This window comes from Coturnix japonica, chromosome 8 (genome assembly GCF_001577835.2).
Source record: "Coturnix japonica isolate 7356 chromosome 8, Coturnix japonica 2.1, whole genome shotgun sequence".
In the NCBI taxonomy this organism is placed as follows: Eukaryota; Metazoa; Chordata; class Aves; order Galliformes; family Phasianidae; genus Coturnix; species Coturnix japonica.
Genome location: NC_029523.1, coordinates 11,557,728 through 11,583,465, shown reverse-complemented (window position 1 = coordinate 11,583,465; position 25,738 = coordinate 11,557,728). Strand labels below are relative to the sequence as shown.

At 41.3% G+C, this 25,738-nt stretch overlaps 1 protein-coding gene across 7 annotated transcripts in view; it reads left to right on the top strand.

The window, feature by feature from the left end:
- Positions 1–25,738, top strand: part of TLCD4 (TLC domain containing 4) — a 38,865-nt gene that overhangs the window by 6,382 nt on the left and 6,745 nt on the right. Inside the window, exons 2-9 of one of the 7 annotated variants that reach the window (XM_015870217.2) lie at positions 177–347; positions 994–1,083; positions 1,993–2,214; positions 11,866–12,031; positions 15,886–15,975; positions 19,551–19,609; positions 21,342–21,436; positions 23,529–23,602. In XM_015870217.2, the coding sequence (XP_015725703.1) occupies positions 11,877–12,031; positions 15,886–15,975; positions 19,551–19,609; positions 21,342–21,436; positions 23,529–23,602 (473 nt within the window). In that variant the 5' untranslated portion in view covers positions 177–347; positions 994–1,083; positions 1,993–2,214; positions 11,866–11,876. The other 6 variants (XM_015870216.2, XM_015870220.2, XM_032446255.1 and 3 more) reach the window with 6 other exon arrangements.

Genomic DNA, 25,738 nt, shown 5'->3' with positions numbered 1-25,738 from the left:
CATCAGAGTGAGTGCTGCTTGTCTGTTAAAGTGTTTATGGTGTTTGAATAGTTTCAGTGGAAATGGAAGCCCAAAAGCTTTGCCCACTGGGTCTGAAAGGAAAGCTTTAGTTCTGTGTTTCAGAGTAAAATGATGTAAATTCAGTGTTTCTTCTCTTTTTCTATCTTTTTTACCAGGACTTCCATTTAGATAAAGAGATTTGCAAGTTACAGGACAGAGCACGAGCTCCTTCATGTGACCAAAACTGCACAGGGACTCATTTGAAATAATGTGCGGATCAAGTCTGTAGACAGAAGGAAAATCTCTAAACCTGCTGGTAGCAATGGGAACTATGAATTAAAATCTAGGTAAGAAGCTAATAATTGGTAAGAGTGTCAATACACATTTGTTTAAAATAAATTACAGCATTAATTCCACAAGCAGCATTTTTACAAAAAGATATTATCAGCAAAAATAAAGAGCAGTACATTCTAGGGCTTTGAAACTGGTACATTTAGGACATAGAGTATACTTCCTTTAGAAGCCATGTATTATCCCCATTAATGTTTACCCCCAAAAAAGAAATTTTGAAGGTTTTAATATGTAAAATAAATATCACGTTGTTTACTGAAAAATTTACAGTTACTGAAAATATTATTCAATATTGTATTAGCAAACCATGTAGAAAATGATGTATTTTTAAAAATTTATTCAGGATTTTTAGCATGGACTTCGGTTGCATTTAGATGTAAGTAATGTGTGTGCAGGAGGTTTTGTTATTTCTTTGTGCTGCTGAGTAATTTTCCTTTATTTCCTGAAGATTCACAGATCAACAAAAGGTGGAAAACTCAGGGAAAATGGTAGATGTGCTTTTGTAAGATCTTAAAAATTGACCAGAACACTCAGGAACAGCTGTATTGTCTGAAGAAACTACATAATGTTTTCAGATTAAAAATGTTTTAATGTCTGATACGCTATAAACCAATTTTTTTGTACCTTGGTACATTCTGGAAGAGCCCTAGTTGGATGTGGGGTAGCTGCTATGGCATGCGCCAAAGCTGAGGCTGATCTACATGAGGCTTAGAAGCTGTCTTTAGCATGCAGGTGAGCAGTACTCCCAAGTGTGCATTTCCCCTCATTACCTGATGTGCTGCTTCTGAACATCTGATGCTGTTATGTACAGCAGAATACCTAGGGTGAACACGTGGTTTTATTCTCTACCTAAATTATGTTAATTTTAATTAACAGTCTGCATATTAAAAAGGTATTTCTTTCTGACCCTTTGCATGTTGAATAGCTGAGAAATAATTTACTTGGTTGTAGTATTGCTTGGCTGTAATTTCATGCTTTTCAGTCTTATGCCATTACAAAATACATCTCCCGTTTTGTGCTGTTCTGACATCACCAAATTCCAGTCGCTACCCCATTCCACAGTGCTCTTGTTGCTAAGAGCTATCACAATGCAGAGGGAAATATATGCATGCAAAGAAAATAGCCTTGAATTATCTCGGGCTTCCTCCTGCTGCTTTCAGTGTGCTTCATCTCATGCATTAGGGAACCAAGAAGTTGCATTAATTTCAGAGCTCTCTAGTTTAAGCCTTTGGGAATTGAATGCTTTCTGGACCTTTAGTTTGCTGATCCTAAGGATGCATCCAGGTGCAGCCTTGTTTATTGAAGGGCAAAGGACATAAAGGCAGCACTGCAGCTTTACCACTTATTACTTCATTGCTCAGATGTGTCTTTTGGGCACATCAGAAGAAAGAGAATCCGTGGAGGAGTGTGAGGCCAATAGTGGTGGAAGAAAATACTGTGACAGAAAAGGGGTGAGAAAATAGAGGATAAAGCAGGAAAGACAAAAAGAGAAAAAGAGAGTCGGTGTTCTTGAGAGTTCTGTGAATTGTGTTTTAGCACCTATTGTAATGCAGTTTGATGGTTTTTCTTAATGCTGAGATGGTGTGTCAATGTAGCGGGTTGTACTGCAGGATGATAAACTCGCCATGTGCTATTTTACAGGTCCTCAGTAACTTCTGGATGGTTATACTTGGGACAGTAGTGCCAACAGAGAGGGTAATGCTACAGGTGAGGTGTAACTAGATGAAGGAGGCAGCGTGTGATGAAAGATAAATGGAGAAGACAGAAAAACTGGAAGAAAAACTGAAGAAGGGAGGCTGAGATACAGGAAGAGGTTAGCGACCAGACAGCTTTCCAGAACAAGCCTTTGTTTGAGCACTGAGAGTAAGTACTGCTGTCAGAAGTGCTGTTTCAAATGGAGAAGTGACAGGAGCTAGGATAGCTGAATTAACTGGTCTGAGATGGAAAAGGGAGAGTATGTTTAGAGGAAGTAAACTAATGCAGGAGAAAGCTAAGATATTGTTTAATAAATTGTTACTCAAATATGTGACAAGAAATGATGTAGTGACCCATGTTGGAAAGGTAAGATTTACGTTCTGTGGTACTCAATCTGAGTGTGTATAACACAGCATTCATTGATGTACAAAACATGTCTGCTGTTGGAAAGAGAAGATATTGTACTTGTTTTCAGGCAAGCATGCAGCTCAGTAACCATGGACTGGGAACATGCAGAGCTTATGTGGGTGAAGCATACAGAAACTGTGTTTTCTCTATGCATTTTTTGGTTTTGGGGTGGTGGGGAGGGTGTGAGTAGGAGCAGGAGTTGTGTTGTTGTTTTTCAGATGGCACCTTTTTTTTCCTATTTCCAATCACCATTTCCCTGCCATTTTCTCAGCTATTTTAGCTAACACCAAATTTAGATCCTTTCTCTTCAGTGTCTTTTCAGCCATGGGTTGTCTATATTAAATGCTGTAACATTAGCTGCCTACAGTTACTGTGATTAGACTCCAGGGGCGGCCTGAGCAATTTTTGGACAATAGTGCTGGCTCTTTTCTCACTCACGCCAGTCTAACTGTTGGCTTCAGTGCAGTTGCTCTTGATTCACAGCACTGTGAAAAGAGAATTGTGCTTGCTCTTTCATACACTCCTTCATCTCCACGATGTTTTTGCTTACACGTATAATTGATTCTCTGGGAATATAACCTACTGCTGGCAGGTAGATTTCCTAACATGAAAATTTAAGTTCTTTTTAGGTCACTGGGTTCAATCCATTGCTGCCACAGCACCATGTTATATAATTTCTTTCATAAAGTGGTCGGGTTGTGCTTTAAACATCAAGATTCTATTCTTAATTCAGATGGGAAGGTTAGTGATGTCCTAAGTTGAAAGCCAGAACTGCAGTAATTTTCAGCTGCTCTGAAAGTATTGTGCTTTCTCACATATGCCTCACTTTACAGTATGGTGGCTGTGATAAAAGTTTCATACCCTGCAGAGGCAAGCTCAGCTCTAAGACAGCAAAGTTCTGAAATAACAGGCACACTTAAAAAGGGTGCCATGGGGTTTTCTGTTCATTGTCACCTCTCAGATTTTAGCAGGCTGTACAAGCCGTCATCTGACAACAAATTTCTGCCATACCTGAAGTGCCCCCCTATTTATCAGTTACAGAAGGAGAAGGATATGGAACAGGTGTGTACAACTTGGCTGAAGATGAGCTGCTACTTTTCTTTGCCACCCCATCTTAGCAGATCCGCTCCATTTCAGCCAGATTTGTTCCTCATTTGTTGAATTTTTGAGCTATTTGGCAGGAAGCTTAAAATCATCAGTATAACCAAGAGGTTTTATTGTGTGGATGAAAGAAAGAGTCCAAACTTTTCCCTTATGTAGTGTAAATAAGAGGATTCAACTGAAACCAACAGAATGCTGTCTACAAATGTTACTGTAGTACCTCCATGCCTTCCCTGCCTTCCCAGTGCTCTTTTGTGAAGATGGAATGTTATTTCTTGACCTCATTCCTTTATCTCTGTGCTACACCTCGCGTTAGCAACTTTGTTGCCCTTACTTCCTTTCCCAGCTGAATCTTGGCTCCAGAAGTTATGTTTGTTATTGGGGTATCTCTTGACAGTGCTATTGGCGTCAAAGGCAAAGGGAGTGATAAAAATGTGCATGAAGGGTATAGCAGCCAGTTGGCTATGTTGCTACTGTGGTTACTGTTTATCCCACCCGTGGGCTACTGTATTTCCAATGCAAATAACAGGTGCACAAGATGCAGCAGTAGGCGTCCTAGCAGGGCTTAGTGCAAGTGCTCTGAGTGGTTGTGCTGTAAGTTCATCAGTGACTTGGATGATGGACAGGAAGGTATACTAAGTAAATCTGTGGATAACACTAAATTGGGAGGAGCTGTTGACTCCCTCAAGGGTAGAGAGGCCTTGCAGAAAGATCTTGACAAATTAGGGAGCTGGGCAATCACCAACTGCATGAAGTTTAACAAGAGCAAGTGCCAGATTCTGCACCTGGGACAGGGCAACCCTGGATATATGTACAGACTGGGGGATGAGAGGCTGGAGAGCAGCCCCATGGAAAGGGATCTGGGGGTTCTGGATGATGGCAAGTTGAAATCAGTTGGCACTGTGTGCTGGCAGCCAGCAGGGCCAGTTGTACCCTGATGTGCATCACGTCCAGTACTTCCACCGGGCAGGGGGAGGGGTTGTCTTGTTCTGCTCTGCACTGTGCAGCCTCATCTCAAGCACTGTGTACAGGTTTTGATGCCACAATGTAAGAAGCATGGAAAGCTATTAGAGGACATCCAGAGAAGGAATACAAAGATGCTGAAGGGTTTGGAGGTCAAGGCATGTGAGAGACGGCCAAGATCCCTGTGTGTGCTCAGCAGAGGAGCTAAGGGGGAGGCCTTTTGGCAACTGCAGCTCCTCACAGGGGGTGGAGGGGCAGTGCTGAGCTCTTCTCTCTGTGGCATTGACAGGACCCAAGGGAATGGCATGGAGCTTTGTTGGGGAAAGGCAGCCGGGGGCTAGAGGCAGGGTCTGCACTAGAGGGTGGTGGGCATGTCTTCAAACCTGCATGAGTTCTGGAAGCTTTTGGCCAGCACTCTCAGATATATGGTTTGGGTCCTGTGTGGAGGCAGGAATTGGACTCTGATCCTTCCAGCTCAGGGTATTCTGTGATTCATGCAACACTTTATTGGAGTATAAAGTTACTCTATTGATTTTGTTGGAGTTTCCTTGCCCATGCAATACGGTCATAGAGTGTTTGCACAGAATACTTCTTCAGTTTTACTGGACGTAAGCTGCTGAAAATACACAGTAACATCCAATTCCAGTTGTACAGACAGCTCTTAAAATCTTTCTGCAGGACATTTCTAGCTGAAAAAGAAGACAGATAAAAAAAGTAAGTTAGCCTGGGTATACAGTAGCCATATTTAAACATGTCTACTGCCTTTTTTTCTACTGCAATGCCTTTGTACCTCCTTAGCCAGTTCTCTTTTATCTGCAAATCCCTTTTGTCAAAAGAATGAGATCCCACAGGGTGTGCAGTTGCCAGCCAGGAATTCTCAGTGCATCGTCATCTGTCAGCTTTCCAGTCAGCTTTGCTCAACAAAGCACGTTGGGCTGTTGAAAAACAGCACTGCTTCTGGTGTTTGACAATATGCTTATTGTGGGCCAAGGTAAAAGCAGTGAGGCAGGTCTGATGAGTTTCACCCACATGCTGTGCTGGGCCAAAGGAATTGTTTGGTAAGATGTGTACTACACAGGCCTGATGTAGAGGTCCAGGGAGTGTCTGGTTTGTCTTCTAGATGCTTCCTAACTCTATAACTGCAGAATGGTGATAGTTATTTTGAGGCTTAAAACTCCAATCAGTGGTCTGGCAGAGTTATCTGTTCAGATTAAGATACTACCATGCCCATCTGCCTGCTTTACCCTGCTGCTAGGTACTGCCACAGTTTCATGGAAGAGCCTCCAGGTCACAAGCTGACATATTAAACAATTAACCTCCTTTAATTGTTGTGCTGTGCTAGAGCAATCATGACCTCAGGCAGCTGGGAGAAAGAACACCTTAAGACAAGGCTGAGAAATATGCCAGAGCTTGTTGGTCAGAGCCTGTGGGTTGTGAGCTGTGAGCAGGGAGTCCTTGCCAGAGCTTGCATCCCTGCAGGACTGAGAACAGCCTTCGCTGCCTTTGCTGGTGCCACAGACCCTCTGTACACCAGAGGTTTTTTTTGAAGAAAATACTCTTCAGACTTTTCTAGTTTGCCATTTTGAAAGCGGTTTATGATCTCACCATACTGTTCTTAGGTTTTATTGGCTGTTCTGTTTCATCAGAAACCCTAGATGAACGTAATAGAGGGTAGGTTGAAATATTCCGCTATACGAGGAATAAATTGATACAACAGAGTAAAATATGAGGGTATTTTTTTAATCCCAATCTCGTTAAGTATTTGTGTGTATGTGCAATTGCTGTCTTTGGCCATCTCTGTTGCTGGAAGAAGTTTGGAAGCAGGATTAAGATCTGCTTTACTCAGCTGAGTATGTTGTGTGGAATTTAGTTACCAAAATGCTGCTGGAGTTGGTCAGTGATCAGCTGTAGGACACAAGTCCAGCTGAAGTCATGCTTCATCAATCCAGATCTTTACACAAATTCTTACCTGGCGGTTGATTTCTTTGTTCAGCAATGGATTAAGCTGAAGTGGCTTTAAACAACTACAGGTGCTGGGGATGTGCCCTGCCCACCTCCTACAGGTTTCCAGTTCTACACGGGGTGGCTCGTTGGCTCACCAGTCAGTACCTGCATTCCAGCCTGTTACAGGAAGGCAATGGCAGTTTCTATGAGACCTCTTGCAAGAGAGATTAGTGAGCACAGCTGGAATAGATGGTTTCTTGGGCAACGGCAGCTTATCCTGTTGTGATGTTGCAATGTACATCTGAATGAATACCTTTAACGTTATGTTGGTTTAGAGAATTTGTACTTTTTTTTTTTTTTTTAATCTTAAAGATCAGTCATCCTCACTGGAAAATGGAAGTTGAGGTGGCTTAGGGTGAACTTTTGATAGTAGAGGTGGACCAAAGGAAACAATTCTGAGCATTTTCTTTCCTGCTTGGTAAGATTTGCCATTTCCTGGAAGAAATTAACCAAGTCCGTTAATCTTCATAGTGTTTAATTTCGTTAATGCAATTTTGCTGTGATTTTAAAAATACTGTGTGATGGCTCGAAAATGTAAAATGAACAATAATTTAAACAAAGTCGGAGCATTTGATTTCAAAACCGGCGAGTACCAGCAGTACCTGCACTCTGCACAGCCCAGGATCACGGTACTGCACCCTTCATACGTAACGTGCTGTCGAGGAGCATTTTTCCCATGAAATATTTTCGGCGCTGGCCCTATGGCAATGCGCGGTGTCTGGGATTTTGGCGGAGGGTGAAGCGCTCTGCATAGCAGCTTTTTTTTCCTCCCCCGACACGTAAGCCTTTCTCAGCCCCGCGCGTTTAAGCAGAATTTGGGGTCCAGAGTCCAGCGCGGCGCATTGAGCCGGCAGCCGACGGAGAGGCGGTGAGCGCGCTCGGCGGGGCGGGCGCTGCGCTGTCGGGAAGCCGCCCAGGGAGGGAGGGATGGAGGCAGCGGCGCTGCGTCCCCCGCGGCTGACAGCGGGCGGTGCGGCCGTGCCGGTTCGTGGCGGATTTTTGGCACTGCGGGGCGGTGCGGCCGGTCCCGATCCGCTGTGCCCGCACCCTGCCGCTGCCGCGCCCCGATCCCCGGGTGCGGTCCGCCGGGGGCTGCGGCGCCGAGGCCGGGGGAGCCGCCCCTCCCCTGGTGCAGCCCGGCTGCAGGTGGCGGCTCGGCCGCTTTAAGGCTGCGCCTGCCGTAACCCGAGCATCCTGTGCGAGAAGGGCCGGTCTCGCCGCCGCTGAGGGGCATGGCGGAGGCTGCGGCTCGGCCCCGGTAGCCCCGCTTCCAGGTGCGGCGGGCCGGGAAGAGTGGGCGCTCGCACCCCTTCTGTCTCCCCTCCCGTCTCTGTTAGCCGGCGAGGACGAGCGAACGGAGGCTGCGAAGCGGGGGTAAAGGCGCAGGGGCGGCGCAGCTCAGCCCCTTCGTCCCCACCCCCGCCGGGCTGCGCGGCGGCTCCCTCCCTCCCTCCTTCTCGGCTCCCGCCCCTCACGGGGCCGCCCTCGGGCCGCAGCCGGCGGCGCTGGGCGCCGTGGCAGCTCGGAGCGCAGCGGCCGTCTTCCTCCCGCGGCCGACAGCGGGCTGCGCTCCGCTCGGGCCGGCCCTGCCCTTACCCGCGGGGTTCCGCCTCTCCCAACTGAGCGCGCACCGAGGTAACGCGGCCCCGGGCCGCTGCTCGCGCGTTCTTGCGGGGCTCCGGTGCCGCTCGGTCTGCGCTCGCCGTATCTCCGGGCAGTTCTCTCTTTCCTTTATTCTCCGTTTTCCCCCTTGCTTTCCCGCTGAGAACTTTTTGCAATATTTGAGGAGATGGATGTTTCGGATAAATGACATAGCAACACGTAGCTCGCTTCGGTGCCAAACTGCGTCTCTTCGGGTCGCTGCCACGGCGCTCCGTAGTAGAGCCGTAAGTGGAGCTTGGAATGTAAATGTCCTTACATAGAACAGGGAATGTCTTAAGCTATGATCGTTACTGCTTTTCTTCGTGTCTCCATTATACTGCTGTGATGCGGTGGGGATATTTACTGCGTTTCCTGCCGAGCTGAGATAACAAGTGCAGAGCCAAGCTAATCAGGGCAATAGAAACTGCAGTTCAGACCCAACAACGCTCAAGCATTGCAGCTGGTTTATTATTAGGTTTATTATAAACTGTGCCAACAGTCAGCAGTACCACAGTGTTCTTTGCAAATTAGCATAGTAAGGTTTACAAGGATTGGATTGAGCTGTGAGTTTTAACCAGACCAGGAGAGTATGGTGCTGAGCAGGATACCCTGGTATTGCGATCTCACAGCTTTACCACGTTATCTTGTTTGGAAAGTGACCTCATTTGTCTTGTAGTCCAGTTTGGAAGAGGTGAGGGCTGTGGGCTGTGCCTCTGCACTGGGTCTGGGCAGAGCAGCGTGTCTTATTGTTCTGATGGGAATGGTTGATGTGAGCAGTGGGACACTGAACTGAGCAGGACATAAATGCTGAGTGCCATTGATGGTACAAGTGCTGGGTAACTCACGTCTTCCTTTATGCTCTCAGTAAGCGCTGGCGTTTTGCAATCAGAAGTTGCTAATGGTTTCATATCGGAGGTGAATGAATTTTGACTTTATATATGTCTATTTAATGGAGGGTTTTTTTTCCTATTTTTTCCCCTGACTTTCAAGTAGAAGCAGGATGTGAGGAAAAGTGCATGCTATTAATACCAGATAAAAGGACTGTGTTTTCAGCTCTGAGTACGAATGAAAAGTGATGTTATTAGCTCTTTCAGAGTTATGGGGGTCAATAGAACACTTCAATACTGTGCTGCTGGAGGCAGTGTGCAACTAACACCTTGCTGGCAGTTGTCAGCTTCCAGCGTTTGATATTTGTCTTCCTAAAGTCTACTTTGAAAGATGCAAGAGTGAAGTTGTAATGACTAACTGAATGGTTAAGACGTTAATCTGGGTAAGCCAGGAGCAGACTGCTGTTCAATAACTAATGGTGAGGATCCAACTCTGTTAAATTACTCTTCTTCTGTGTTGCAAAGTAGTTACTCCAGCTCTCTCCACTATCAGCTGGCTGAATGGTAATCAATGACTGTGCAGTTTGGGGGATAAAGTGTCTGCTCATATATAATCCATGCTGTTTTGTGTCCAGGTTGGACTTTGCTGGAATGCCATGAGAAAATACTGGGGCAGAGAGCCACAGCATACATGAAAGCTGCTTTTGATCTCCTAACCTTGGCTCTTTTCCTTGGGGCAAAGAAACTATACGTATCCAGAAGCGTATTATGTTTCTTTAAGTTATAAAGTTCAGTTCAGCAAGGTGAATGATTTTTCTTATTTAAAAGAGAACATGATAAGCTACAGTTGATTTTCATGGCAAGTCGTACGCAGTTGAAAACAACTTAGGCAGATGAGAAAATGTTTATAGCTGAACTGTTCTTCCATCTCACATGGAACATGATGTTTGCAGGTGGTCCTTGAAGTGAATTAAAACACAGCATTCTTTAATTTGCCCAAGTTAAATATGGAATTATTCTTGGACTTTGGCACTTGAACAGTGTTTTGATAAAGCATGTATGAAATCACCTTCTGAAATCAGTATTGCAAAACTCTTCTGAGTATCTGTCAGAGCAGCCAGGAGCCAGGTGACTGGTTTCTCCTCTGCTGCCTCCCTTGCTAGCATCCCAGTTCTGTACTGCTGCCCTAGGTGCTGGGAGGTGTGTGATCAGACTTTGAAGGTATGATGTACATACACTTTCCATGTGACTGCTTTTTTCCTAAATTCCCCATACAGTGTCTGTAGAAGAAAGATTAGAGGAAAGGTTAACTCTTTTAAAGTCATTTCTTGCAGTGGTTGGGAGTCTTCTGTTTAATTCCATAATCTCCTGTAGTAAGATGAACACCCACCATGCACTGAAATATCACATACCTAACAAACTCTTCTGGTACTGAGGGCGTGCTGGTGCTGCAAGTAAAAACATGGTTTTCTTTTGTTTAAGAGATTATGTCAGTGCCTTTGAAAACTAGAGGTATTGGTGTTGCCATTGTAGATGAACATAATTAGTAGTGTGAGAATTGTCATCTTCTAGTCAAAAGGATAAAGGAGTTGTGATTGATGATCAGTGGTTTGCTATTCTTCAGACGAGTTTTGGCTTCTTTCACGTGCTTTAGGAATTAGACCAACCCTGTTTTTCCTTGCATGGTCCAAGAGAGACTTCCTACAAATTAAATGATATGATAACAAAGTTCCAGCCCCTGGAGTGCAGTCTGGAATGGGCACCACTCACTGCACCTCAGTGGGTTTACAGAAATGATTGATTTATTCCTTCAAACTGACAAGTCTTAAAAAATCAGACTTAACCCCCAGGGTCTCCAGTATTACACTAACCTGTAAGTCTTCAATTTGTTTTCAGGTGTGACAGCAGTGAGCTAAATAACAATCCAAGTAGCCATTTAAGTAGCTCAAAACAAACCATTTGCTTGTGAGTTTTTTTCCAGTTTGTGTTCATCTTAGTACAAATTGACTTTAAGAGTTTGTGGCCTTTGCGGGTCTTGGAATATAAAACACTTTGCGCATATCAAACCAGAGATGTGTGTCAGATGTTTGTGATGTCTGAGAAATACTGCTCTGCCTTGGGACGTACTGGAGACGTGTGAGAAATGACTGAAGCATTCAGTGACTGGCAATTATGTTTTGAAGTGTTTAACGATTGATTTAGGCCTCATGAAGTAGCTAAGTGGTCCAGTATCTAAAATCATTGGTTCCAGTGATGGGGAGCTTCTTGATATGTCCAAAGATTAGGCTGTTGTGTGAAGAAGAAAGCCTGAATGGTGTTGCTTGCACTGTATTGCAAGGAGAAGCCCTCAGTTAGACACAAAAGTGCAAATCAAGAAGCCTTGTCTCTGCAGAGAGGTATAGCTGCAGTGAGGCTGTTACTTACTGAAGCCTCCTCAGCTGTCCTGAAAATCTCTGCCACGCTTCTGTGACTTCACTGTCACTTTCTGAAGTGCTGTCGGTAGCAGTCAGTCTGTTAAGAATGAGAAGAGTTTTACCATTGGAGCTTCTTGGGGCAGGAGTGGAAAGCTGTGAGCCAGCCCTTGCAGTGCTCAGGGAATGGAGGGTTCAGTCACAGAAGGTTGGGAAAGCGGTGGTGTTTTCCCACTTTTCTTTGCTTGAGCAAAGAAAATGTACTTACAAGTTAAAAAACAAAAATACTGCATCAAAAATACCAAAAACTCTACAACTCATACGTTAAAAAAAAATAAGACTGGGGACGCTTTTATACTGTTAGTGAATTATTTTTTCCATTGAGGAATTAGCTGTCGAAGATGCTTTGCTGCTTTAAGTTGAATGGTTGGTGGACTTAAATTAACAACTGCTTCTCTTCACAGGCTGAAGAACAATGGCTTCCTTCAGCAACCTGACTATTGGTATTGCTCTTGCCAGTTTTACCGTATTCCAGCTCCTGTTCCATGTTTTAAGCTCTTGGGTATCAACACGGATAACACCTGGTTTTAGCAATCTCAGCCAAAAAAGGAAGATTGAATGGAATTCAAGGTAAAGTGTTCAAAACAAATGGTAGCTGATGAACTGCCACCTGTGTGTGCATATATTGAAAACTACAGACAGGGATATTGGTTAAATGACTTCTCTGTGATGCTTCTAGTTAAAGAATGGGTACAAAATTCCTTTCCCCTTGACATATGTGAAAATCATATCTATTTCATTTAATGATAGTATTTCTCTGGGTCATGCTTTTGTGTGCAAAGCAAGCTACTCTCATCTTTCACTACTACTACATTGCTTCCTGCTTTATTCCTCTTCCAAGATATTTGCTGAATTGTTATTATAGTATTGTGGTGAGGCAGAGTTATACTACAGCTTTAAGACAGCTACATCTGTGTTTTGATGAGGAAGGGGAGGAGGATGCTGTGAGATGTAGGGTGAGTGTTCAGGGAGGAGTAGTGAAAAATTGGTCTAAAAACCTGCCTTGATCCCTTTGTGTCTGTACAGTCCAGCCACTGGGATGTGTGTACCTGTGCTACACCTGCTCCTTGGGCACGGCATGGGCAGCAACTTGTGCAGCCCTGTGAACTTTTCCCTGGGTAGATGCTGTCCTCCATCTTAAGCCATAAAGGAAGTAGAGAGTAGTATCTGAAAGCAGGATAATCTTTGAGGTTTTATTACAGAATACTACTTTGAAGGATTATGTCTAGTACAAAAGTTTCTCTATCCAGAATGAATTGGTACAATATAACTTTATGCTCAAGTGGCCTATTAAACTTTTAAAATATTTTTCAGGTGTTTCTCAAATTCTGTGTTGAGAAATGTGTGCTGTATGGCTGTCACTGCACTCAAAAAGCATTATCATTATTGCTCTCCCTCCTCTGTCCTCTTTAAAGGCATTATCAAGTGGATGCTTTTAAAGTTATTTCCTTGTCTGTGCAACATTAGTAACTCAAATAGTTTTGTCCTCCATTCGGCAAATGTCTGCTGGAAGTGCTTTTAAAGGCACCATCTTAATTTCAGTTCGATCTTTGAATAGTTGTGTATCTACCTAAACGTCTTTCTAGATTGCCAGCTCATTATATCAGTGCAAACTGATTTTTATCCCTGTGCTAGAAACTGACAATAAAGTCCACCAGTGAAACTAAACCGTTATCATAGTAGAGCTGAACTTTTGTCTCAAAGCCACATCAAGTGACCCCTAAATTGCATAATAAGGGTTTCTAAGGACATATCTCGTGTCTGGTAGCATTATGGTAAGTTGAAGAGCTTTGCATAACAACACACAAGTTGTTTCATTGTGATCACAAGTGTGCTGGAAATAAGCTGTTCTGTAATCTCTGGGCTACTTTGCTGTAAGGTGTTTAATTACTAAAGTTGGAAGAGCACCTCAAGCTGTGCCCTTCTTTTTAACTACTTTCCACAGTTTTTCTTGGAGCAGGATGTTGATGTTAGCACACAGATAAGTTGTGATTCAGCTCTGGAATTAGGAGGCATGAAACATGGGGCACAGCTCATCAGCAGTTTCTTGGTTTTGTATCTGAGGGGTGCATGGAGTGAAAGAAGGGCTGATGGTGGTGGTGATTCTGCAGGAGGTTGGCTGTTAACTCTGTTAACCAAACACAACACTTCACCACACTGCTTCCTCACCTCAGCATCTCACTAAAGTGAAGAAATGCCTCAAGGTGTATAGTATGTGTTCATAGAATAGAGACAGCACATGTGTACTGTGTATATGGCCGTGCACATGGAGGATGTTACTATCTCTTGTTAAAATGAGTTTGTTTAGCTTAAATGTTTTAAAAGTAGATGTTTGTTCTTCTGTCTTACATTCAGCTGGTGTAGGGAGGGCTCAGACAAATGGTTCTGTTGGCAGTCCTGAAGGAAACTGGCACAGAGGATGGTCATGCATTTTTATCAGCTCAGCTGGGTCTGGAAGACGGCTTCTGCCTGAAATGAGCTGCAGCATTGAAAATATGTTGTTAGTTTTGAGGGTTTTGTCAATCGAGTGCTTGAGCTGCAGCTCTGGGTCGTGTTTTCCATATTGTCAGTTTGTTTATTCTGACCTTCCAAGCATTAAGAACCAATAAAGAAACTGATTCAGTGATCTTTAAGTGTGCGCGTTCTCAGATTGAATTAAAAGTTGCACCTTCAACACAGACGTACCATAACTTTCTAATTTGTCATGCAGAAGTTCTTGTTACCTCTTCTACAATATATATTTGTAGTGCTATTGTGCTCTTGTGAAAATACATAGATTTGGGAGGAAAAGAATATGGATACAGTTTACCAGTGCAGCTGTTATATTTTTTTCTTTGCAGTTTAATGAGGAGTTAAAGGATGCAGGCTTTGACAGTAATTTCAAAGAAATGTACTGAGCTTGATAGCTTGACCTAGTTTCCATATTAAAATGGAGTATTTCACTTCTTCTGTGGAGAAACTTCAAAGTCCAGAACTAAGGAAGAAATCTGCTGCTTTTCTTCTTCCCTTTCTTTGTTTTTCCCTTTTTTTTTTTTTTTTTTTTTTTTTCCCCCCTCTCTCTCCTCTTCAATTGCTGTGTTTGTATGGAGCTTATAAGCTTATCCAGACTAAGGTTTGAATGAACAGCCACTCCTAAGACAAACTGCAAGCTAATGAAGTATATGCTAGGACAGATTTTACTTCTTTGACTGCTGTACTCTCCTAAATTCAAAAATCCCAGGTATTTCTCAAGCAGTAACCTTGCATGCCATGCTTTGTTTTTAAAAGGATACAAAGTTCCTGGTCTTATGTAGTTCTGTGTCATGAGAGTCAATGTTTTAATTAAACCACTAATTATCGTTGGAGTTCTGATGACAGAATTTTCCTTTGTTTAAAGTGGTTATATAAAAGGCCTCTGCTATAATAGATAATAAATGTTCACACGTAGCCTGTTACATTTGGCTATTCAGGCTGTGTTTATCTCTATCCATTTTCTGGCACATGACTGAAAAAGCCGTTGAAAGTAACATGATGACACTCTTTAAGCAAATGGTAAATAGAGACTTGTATTATGAGAAATGATTGAATTTTCTTATACCAATAGAAGATAATACATCCCTTGGAAACAGACTAAATCCCTCTTTATTTTGTAAGCCTTCTGGAGGGGGAGGGGGGAAAGAAAAGGACAGGACCTGGCCATGTATGTAGCCTGCCTGCTTCCAGCACAGGGTGTACCCTGCAAGCACTTGTGGGCCTGGCTGATTCCTGTGGCTTTGTGTAAGACAGGAGGAGTATGAAATAGTGCAAGTGAGGCTGCAAGCTGGTAAGAAGCTGCTGCTGTTACACCTCAGGTAAGCAGTTGCAGCATTTGGTTATATAAGTTTATTCTTTGAGGGCCAGAATTTACTTCAAGTATTGTAGAAATTTTCTGAGTTTTTCACCACTAGGATTTTCACATAATGCCCCTCTTTGCAAAACCCAGGCTCACTTTTTGAGTCATCTTGGTGCCTGGAAGGAGGAACCTGCTGCTGTGCTACTCACAGGCCAGTATAATATCAGGGTGCTTTCCTGTAGGCTTTCCATCAAACAAAGCTATGCAGTATTTGTTTGAGAACTGGATGTGGCTTTGTATTCAGTAACATATGGGTAAGTAACAATAACTAAGTATTCAGTAACATAACATAATAACTAAGTATTCAGTAACATATGGGTTACTTTGAAAAACAAAGAACACCTGTAGATCTCAGTTACCTCGGTTTGAAACCACTCTTTCTCTTCAGTGCTCATCCCTGACCCCCATCAGAAGATACTTCTTTCCTACCCTTCTCTGTTAAGCGGTAAAGCAGAGATGTAATGGTACATGGCTTTGGATGTATGGTACCTGCAGTACAATGCAGACAGTTGTGACTGGCAGTATCTCCTTGTGACTGTGCTCTGTTTTTCAGGACAGTGTCCACATTCCATGCCTTGGTGGTTGGTGGATTTTGTCTGTATATTTTGTTGTACGACGAAGCTGTTAATGCTGACCATCTCTGGTAAGACGTGTTACTTACATGTTGTGTTTACACAGTCAGATAACATAATAGAGCATGGAAAAAGTATCCTGCAGTGTTTTCACTACTGTAGTAAATATTTTATTTCTCTTTAAAATATACAGTTTGATGTATTTGATTTTGTCCCGTATTACTTTACAGTTCCAGATTATTTTGTTAGTGCTGATGCCCTTAGTGTATTGTCTCTGTGAAGTGGGGTAGATACAATGCAGACAGTTGATTTGTAATTGCTTATTACATTACTGATCTGTAGGACCGAGAGTCTAACCCAGTTGGCAAGACTGAAACTACACTACTTAGTACAGTTATTTTTAAATCAGGTTGAAATGCTCTTCCAAGTCATGGGGGGAAAAACTGGAGCCTTCTATCTATATAAAATACATACATGAAAGGTGAGAAGTTAGGATGTTATACTATAGCCTCCCAAAAGGCTTCTACCAAGCAGTAGGAAGGAGTTGTAAGGGATGCTGTCTTTATAGGGAATATAAACTTTTAATAAATAGATTTCAAATGTTTTCTCTATCAAATATTCCATCTTAAGCTTCCATTTATTTATTTATTTTGATGTCTAGTTTCACTGTGTTATTGTTTTGTTTCATGCTTATTTTTGTGGGGCAGGCTATGTGTCTTGCTTTTATTTAATTGGTATTTTGACATCTCACTCATTACCTTCTGAATCTGTCACTCTGGAAGAGGCCATGTTACTCCTGAAGAGTGATTAAGTACTGCAAGCTTTGTTTCATATTTCTGCCATAGGGTGCTATTTTTAACTTTGTTGTAGGTCTACAGTATGATTCAGTTTAAACTCATGTAGATTTAACGTCTGATGTTTATTTTGCTCTTTTGGTATTGTAAACTAATGACGGTGTGGTATGGACTAGACAAGATGGGGTACTTGAAGCTATGAATTCTGATGGTATCTCGGCCACTGATTTTTTATTTTTTTTTTTATGTGGCTTTCTTAAATGTGTCACTGATTCATAATGCACATTTGACCAATGCTGGCCTCTTACTTTTGTAGTGATATGTGATTAATTGTTGCTTTGACTTTTTTTCATTGTATTCTGGTATAGTCATTCTTTGGAGTGACTATATACAGTCTTCAGCATCTTATGAGAGTGTTAACCTTGTTTAAAAGCAGTGGGTTATTATAACTTGATCTCTGTATGGGTTGTGGTAAGGCTAATCATATACAAGTTTTTATCTTGGTTTGCTTGAGTAGACCTTGTTCTAAACAGTAGAAGAAATAAGTATTGCTTGCTGGTGATAAGTTGTCTGCACTCTTACTAAATTATCCTGGTGTATAAAAAATCAAATTAAATAGAAAATTAAGTTTTCAAAAATTATCTTTAATTCTTAACAAGTTTAAGAAAGGTTGTGAGATATTTTTGTGTACTGCTTCGAAAACTTAACCTCATTTATGAAGCCTTAGCATCCTGTATTATGTAAAAATACCATAGGACACAATTTTTTGGGGGAGGGAAATTATTCTAGATTTCTACTATTGCTTCTAAGTATTTCTTCTGTTTGGATACAATTATAATGATGATTATAATGAATTAAAACTTTGTGTTGTGCTTCTTCTGTCAGAAACTACCAGTGAAGCCAGAATCACAGGTCAATTTCCTCAGCCATTGCAGGTGTATATTTTTTCCTAAGGCTGACTTACATGTTACTCTTATAAAGGAGATAGCTAGCATTTGTCTCTGCATTCCTCCATATGTAGTGCTGTGCTCATGCAAGGCTTAAATGTGGTGATGACGATATGTGTAGGTCTCGAAAGGGGATCAGGATTCCTACTAAGGCACTGGGTGGAATGGAGAGAGGATGTGGTGCTGCTGTCAGATAATGTCTGAAATTAGATACAATAGATCCTAGCAAAAGATGATAAAGACTGGAGTGTGCGTATGCCACAGAAGGTTCATCAGCCTGGTGTTTTTATACCTTTGATGGTCTAGGACTTTCCCTACCACTTGCCTTATTTTCTATATGTGAAGAGAATAAGTAATTAGCATAAGTAATGTAGAAATTGTTTTTGAGATGGAGAGAATAACATGGTAGAAAATGTGTAGGTGGTAGAGATTAGGAAAGGAGAGAGAGAAGGTGTGAGGCTACAGCTTAATTCACATATTTACAAGAGAGCCGGCTTCTTTGCACCACTGTCCACAATGCAGTCATTAACATTTTTGAAGTTAAAGTGTTTTTATCTAGTAGACTGTATCTGAAAAATATCTGGAAAAAAAACCCAAAAACAAACATGAAGAAAGTTGGCTGAGCATCCTCGTGTTTTATCTGTCTGTGTGTGTTCCTGTAACTCATTTGCCACACATACCTCCTGAGCAGTCATAAAAGAGACCTCTCCTGCTTGTTCAAGTCACTCCCTGTTTGTCATTCCTGGCACTTGTCTGTAGCCCAGTTTTGATGCAGGCATCAGCGCTCATAAACTTGACAGCATTTCCCATTCAAGCTGATAGATTGGGAAATTCAGAACATTTTAGACTGAATTCTATATTTTCTGTTAACAGAGATTAATTTAGGATTGTAATGGACTTTTCTTAAAGGTACTGAGAGATGACAAATAGGTAGCACGGCTGTGCATGCTGTTGAAGTGTTGGTCCAGAAGGGCAGGACTTGTTGCAAGGTTACGATTCTCTCACAAATGCTGATGGGAGGTTTTGGGCAGCCCACGTCTTATGAGTCTGTTGATACGTCACTTGAAGCTCAGTGTATTTTTTACATGAAACACATTTAAATTAGATGCACAAAGTAAGTTTTTTTGTTTGTTTTTATTTGTATGTTTAATAAAAAAGATAAGATCTTTGAGCAGAGGAAGGGGGAATTGCTTACCTAACTCCTCAAGGTAGCAATGCACAGAGGATAATGGAAAAAAGAACAAATAGAAGTTATTTGCTGTAATATGAATGCTTCTTCTTGAGCAGTGTTCACAAGTCTTGTGTTTTTGAACATACTAGAGGGACTGCTGGTTTTCATTTGCTATTAAGAGCTTTGCTGAGTCTTTGGCACCAAAAAGGAAGGCACAGAAGGCGTGAAACTACTCTGAAAAACATTTTTTGCTGGAAGGTTACTTGGCTTAAAAGAACAGGAGAATAATTCCTTTTGTCTCCTTCTACTCTGTTTATTCCTATAAGCATTCATCCTCTCACAAATATGAAAAGCACCAGCTGAGATATTTTTGTCATCTGTCACAAAGTTTTAGTACTGGCAGAAGAAAAAAATGTAGATGAGGGCTGTCAGTCAGAGCGCTGTGATTCTGCCTGGGCTGTTTACTTCCATTTGCTGTTGCCAGTGAAGCTGGCCCAGGGCACTTGCTGATTTTCAGTGCTGGTGTGTAGCCAGGGACAGTTAGCAGATGTCTTGTATCTGCCTGGAAAGGAATCCATTTCTCTAACTTGGATCTGTAGCCAAATCTCACCATATCTTACTGTTTGGACAAACACTAGGTAACCTCATGGACATGATGATGTTTGATATGTATGTGTCCTCTGCAAATTACCTTGTTATGAAGGTGTAACTTTGCATTTTTGGTATTTTTACAGGGGTGACCCTTCAATTGTGAAACTGAATATTGCTATTACCACAGGCTACCTCATTTCTGGTAATTATGCAACATCATCTTTATAATGCGCTCAACCTATTTATTAATGTTGAGTCACAATCCTATATATTTATATTCATCTTGAGACACTGTTCCAGAGATGTGATACATGTAAGAATTTTGAAAGCCACAGCAGAAGCTGTATTGCAATTGAGTTGTGGGGTTGTGGTGAAATTGCAGGATACAAAAGATGGGAATGGTGTCCCCCCGGGCAGTAAGGGAATGCCATGGTGTGGCTTTGTGATGGTTTGGTACCCAACTGCCAACTCCAGTTCAGACTGTACTGTAGCCACTTCAGAAGGTGTGGAAGTGGCTCGCTACAGACCACCTGGAACTCTATAACTCTCAATGCTAATTAAGGCAAATGATGCCATTAGATTTCACTTGCCCACCTTCTAATTTCCCTTCAAAGCAAAATTAAGTCACCTATAGAACTTGAAAATTTAGAATTGTTTTTTTTTTACTACAGCATTAATACTTAAATATGTTGATGTTCTGAATTATTGATTGTTAAGTAAAATTGGCATGGGGATTTTGCAACACAACTGTTTGTAACTTTTGTTTTGTGTGGGGAATGCTGACTTGCCAAAATGAAAACTCTGTAACATGGACTGTTTTCTGGGAAAACTTCCCCTGTTTGAATGGAGTCTTTCACCAGAGGCTGCACTGTGTACTGAATTATCTCTTGCAGTTGATTTCTCACTAATGGCATTGGTGATCAGCACATGCAGTTCAAGTCTCTGGTTTGTCTGTAAGGAGAACTTCATCTTCCATGTTTAAATTCATTGGTATCTATTTCTAAATAGTTACGCATTAGGCTTTCATTATGAATTAATGAATGCATTTGAACAGAGACCTGAACTTGGCCACTCATTCTCTTTCCTTCCTTATGTAGTTAATGTTTAATTATTCATATGTAGTGGAGCAGCTATATCAGATAATACAGACTCCTGCCTGAGAACAGCTCATATAAGAGATCGAGGTACTCACTGGAGATAGGAAAAGCATAACGATAAGGTCTTTGATTCTGAACCTTGATCCTCTAGTATTCCATTCAGAGTACCAAGTACTCGTTTATTTGGAGACAGTAGAGGCAGAAATTGCTTATTCCAGAAAATTTTCTGAAATCTCATACAGTCACAGGACAAGAAAAACTTCTCAGAGCTTTCTTTACAGCATTAACTCAAGTCCAATGTATTGCTCTTGCAGTGACTGGGAAGCTCTGATTGTGTTGAGTGAGCATGCTTCTCATTCCAAGTGTTTTTTGCACAGGGTTAATGGTTCCCTGTTTGAAATTATAACGTTCTGTTTCATTAGTTCCCCATAGCAGATGCTTGCTTTTACTGTAGACATTTGTACATTGGTTATGTATATTCCTTCCCTCCCCACTTTTTTTGGTCACTTGTTCCAAATATGTGGATTTGATATCAGATTCTGGATCTATTGTTTCCTTCCAGAATACTTCAGCTAAAGGTATTGTCCCCATACTTCTGTTGATATGGAAGATGATTTATGGCAGCTTTTGGAATAACGCTTGCTTAATATTTTGTCAGATCTTATTTTTCTTTTCTTTTTTTTTTTTTTTTACTGGAAAAACATCTTTAGGTTACGTGTGTTTCTACTGGCAGCATGCATTGGCAATCAGACCTCTAAAAACTAGGAGAAACACTATTCTTGGGTAAATGGCAGGATATTAACTTCTTTTTTTAACGTTATTTATTTTCTCTTTTAGATTTGTTGCTTATTATTTGCTACTGGAAGGCAATTGGTGACAAATTTTTTGTAATACATCACTTGGCAGCTCTGTATGCTTATTATTTTGTACTGGTGAGTGCTGTATTCTCTGGTAATATAACAAGCAGATGACAGTGGAGACAATGCTTTTATGAATCTTGTTTCTTTAATGTTTAAAAAGGTTATTTGCTGGTTGGTGCGTTACCTTCATGACAGGCATATTTCTATCTTCAATACAGAAGCCACAAAATCACAAGTGTGAACGCTTAGTTGAAAAACCAGAAGATGGTTTCAAATGTTTTGCTTGTTACTGCATTTTTAAGAGTATTGGTCAGTGATGTCCAACTCTGGGCAGCTGGATGTGGTTCTTCTGTAGATTTTTCTTTTCTTTTTATTTAAAAGCAGCAACAAAAACAAACAAGAAACCACAAAAACTTTGTTATTGTACACACTTATGTCACCCAGACATGAACAATTTATTTTTATGGAGGCAGGATTATGGAATCTATTCCACTTTTAGTTATTAAACAACCGGCATGCAGCACATATTCATATGTAAAATAAGAATGCTAATCTGAAAAATGAACGGTCGTATGAAGATCCCAATTGCATATAATAAATAACTATATCTGCTGTTCAGCCTAAACTAACTTTAAGCTTTGTTATAACTGCAGTTTCTCATTAAGTGTGCACTTTTTGTTTGTTTTGTTATGAAGATTGATGGTGACCCTCTGAGACTTCTTCTAAGATTGCTTTGGTGGGGAGGCAGTTGATGATTAATTGTGTATATCTGTCAATATCTGTGGCATATGTGCATGCATCAATGATATAAGGGGAAGAAAAGGATATTCTTCTAGGGCAAAGACTAACTGTTACTCTTTGCTGCTGATTTACTGCTGGAATTGCTAAGATGCCTTTGTGATTTGGTAGAAATCCTGCTGACCTCCAGAGTAATGCTGCTAAATCTCTTCTGAAAAGCTCATTCAGTAAATAAAGAAATCCTATAAAACAGAATTTACATCACTTACCATGTCTCTTTCACTAGCTACTTCATGAATCTCGGGCTTAAAATATTTTAAAATGTGTTGAGTTGTCAGATTACTGCCAGATTTCCCATGTAACCATTTAAAGGGAATGAAGTAGATTGACAAGTAAATACTCTCTTACAGGTTGAAGATAATTAGATCTACTAGTATTGTCATGGATGAAGCAGAATTAGAACTGGATATTAGAGTAATGAAAATATCACTACTCAGGCTAATTCCCCATGCAGAAAGATCAGTAGTTATTTCTGGAGTAAATAATATAGTGTGAACTTTAAGTTCCATTTATTATTTGGGTCCAACTCTCCCACTGCATGTCTATGTCTGTGCCATGGGTTGTTCAGGAATAAGGCTGAGTTTTCTTTATCTCTACACCTGCCAAGTGCTACTTGCCCAGTCCTGGTGGAGTGGGATACTATTTCCAGCTGGTAACACAACCAAAAGATAAGACAGAGAAGCCTCTGTACTTTGTCACTTAGAGGGAGGTGTTCAGTTACAATGTGTTTTGGTGGAAAAGTTGCATGCTATTATCTGGATACCGACATAGGTAAGACAAAGTCTTCTTCCAGCCTAGGGGATGTGGCAGGGACTGCAACACAACTACTGGAAAGGGTTTTTCTTTCAGAAGGCAGGGGAGAATTTCAAGGGCTTTATGTGCCCTTTCTGCTGCCAAATCAGAGCCCATAATTCATCTTGATGTAGGTCAGTTGCATTCCTAAAACAACAGTTCAGGGACATTCTTCACCTTACTGATTTTGTTTGTTTAAACATGAGAAATCTGAAACAGTTACAATCCTCTTAGACAGTAGCTGTACCATTACAGTTATATCCCACCAGTTTCTGTGCAAGTCTCCTCTTATTTCTACTTCTTTCCTCTTTTTTCATTTCCTCTTATTTCTACTTCTTTTAAAGATTTATTATTATTAATAATAAAAAGCTACTGACTCATGGTATTTAAAGGACAATTCATTTTGGAATTGTAAGGAAGTTACAGAAACTAATGTACTAAAGAAACTTATGTACTGTCAATTTTAAGCAGGCCTTTGAGCCATTGTATCAATCTTTGTATGCTTGAAGACTTTAGTCGAGGTTCATCTCCTAGATTGTTGATCTCTGTGTCTGCTTTGTCTTTGTCCAACCAGAGCAAAGGTCTGCTGGCTTATTTTGGGAACTTCCGTCTGCTTGCAGAGTTCTCCACTCCTTTTGTCAATCAGCGGTAAGTAGCTGTGGAGGTTTTACACAATTCTTTATGTTTTGATCCATATTATACGGGAAGGATTTTGTCATTGAATAGCTGCTAAAAAGTGAATTTTAATTTATTTAGAGATTCCTATCTGGAAATCTATCTTGCTATGAAAACATTTAGCTGCTGTTGCTGCACAGCTGGTGTGCTCCCCCCTGAGTTCCTTTTTAAAGCAGACCAACCTTCATATGAAATGCCAGATTTTCACACTTCTGTTTCAAAAATAGTCCTGGATTCTGAGCTCTAAAATTAGAAGAGTAGTAAAACATCTCAATGCAGTGGTGGTAGTTAAGCTTTACACTTGTGATCAGAGAACAAAGTGGCAGGAGGCTCTTTAGCAGACTTCAGAGACAGTGGAAGACTGCTGTAGCTTCTGGTAGCAGCATCACACTCAAACTGCTGCTGTGAGTATCAGAGAACGCATGATAATGCTAAGGAGGGCATTTCCCAGAGCTCTGGGCTGGGTGCCTTCTGCTTCCTCTGCAGCTGCTGTGACCCAGCTGGGGACAATGTCCTGCCCCAGGACTTCATCTCAAGAGCAGGACCTTGATATAGCAAGGGGCTGCTGTCATCTCCTTCTCCTCCTTCTCTTCCTCCTCCATTTTTTTTCTTTTGTTTATTTGTGGTGTGGGGTCAGATCTCACAGTGCACCACATAGCTGTGCCCATCCTTTCTGGCGTGTTTCTACTTCACTGATCCTTCTTGTGTAGTGTCTATTTTCCTTTCCAGGTGTCGGGTAGAGAAAGGGTGAGAGCGATAAGAAGGGTCTCTAAGCCTTCAAACAAGATGTCTGAGTATTACCTATTACTAAATTGTGATGGTTAACTCTGAAAGAGTTTTTGAGACTGTAGGATTCCTCGCATTTCTAAGAAAATAAAAAATAAAAGGGAAGGATTGTGCTGAGGACCCTTCTGAATGTTGGTGAATTCAACTTAGGGGAGGGCAGGGTAACAGAGCTCTGCAGGACTGTCTCCATTTGTCCAAGGGAAGTCGAGTAGGATGTTGTGGTCTAATTCAGGTTGTGATCTGCATACATAGAGAAACCAAGGAGTGAAGAAACACTTCTTTAAACTTGTTTTATAGGAGAGTAAGAAAAAAGCAGGAGGTGGTACATTCTGAAGGTGGTATTATATTCTAGATTTCTCTATTGGCGCTCATGTCCCACTCATTGTTCTCATAACTGACTTTTATCAGGATAGGATTTTGTAATGGAAATGGATGCTTACCTTTCAAATTTATTAAAAGTAGGTATTTTAGAAGTATAATATACACTACAGTGAGACTGTGTCCTTGAATACCCACATCTACTGCTTTCTGAGGATAACAGAAGTCCCTGTGGGAGATGATAAGGTCCTTTGCACTGAGGGATGTCATCTCATTAGTGCATGTTTTTTTTCCATTACATTTGAAAAGAGCCAGACACTTAAGGCAGCAAGTGGTAGATAACGATAATGATTAGAGGTATTTAATTCAAGATCGTCCCCATGCCAAGCATTTAGGTCTTTTTATGTTAATGTCAACATTTATGCAATTAATTATAAACTGTGTTGGGTAAAATGTTAACAATCACTGACATTTACTTACTCATAGTTTTTGAATTTGCTGGGAGAGGGAAGCCTCCAAGCAGATGTCCAGTCACCCTGTTCTCAGTGGTTACCTATCCTGGCCCATTGCTGTGGACTTCAAAAACTTTCTTTGACGTTACTTCTGGAATCTGCATTATAAATACTGAGGAAAATACAGGCTCTGTCTCACTGAATGTGTCAGGTCCCTGTTGGCCCAGTGTTTCTGTGGGGAGGTATCCAGCTTCCTGCTCAGGCTATCACCCGGAGAGCCCAGAGTCTGTATCGGTTGCATTCTTAACTGATTACCTGGTGTGTTTCCATTAGAGTTGAATGTCTGGCAAGTCTTTGTAGTGTGTCAGTAATTATGTAGGCTGTAATCTGCAGATAATTAAAGTCTGACTTTATTCTTTACAAGTTTTTAACTTGTTATTTTCTTTAATAGATTTACCCCCATACCTTCTTGAAAACAAATTGGTTATCCTACTTCCTCCTTCCCAATCGCTGTCATGATTACATTGATTTATGTTATTTTCCTGTTTTTAGC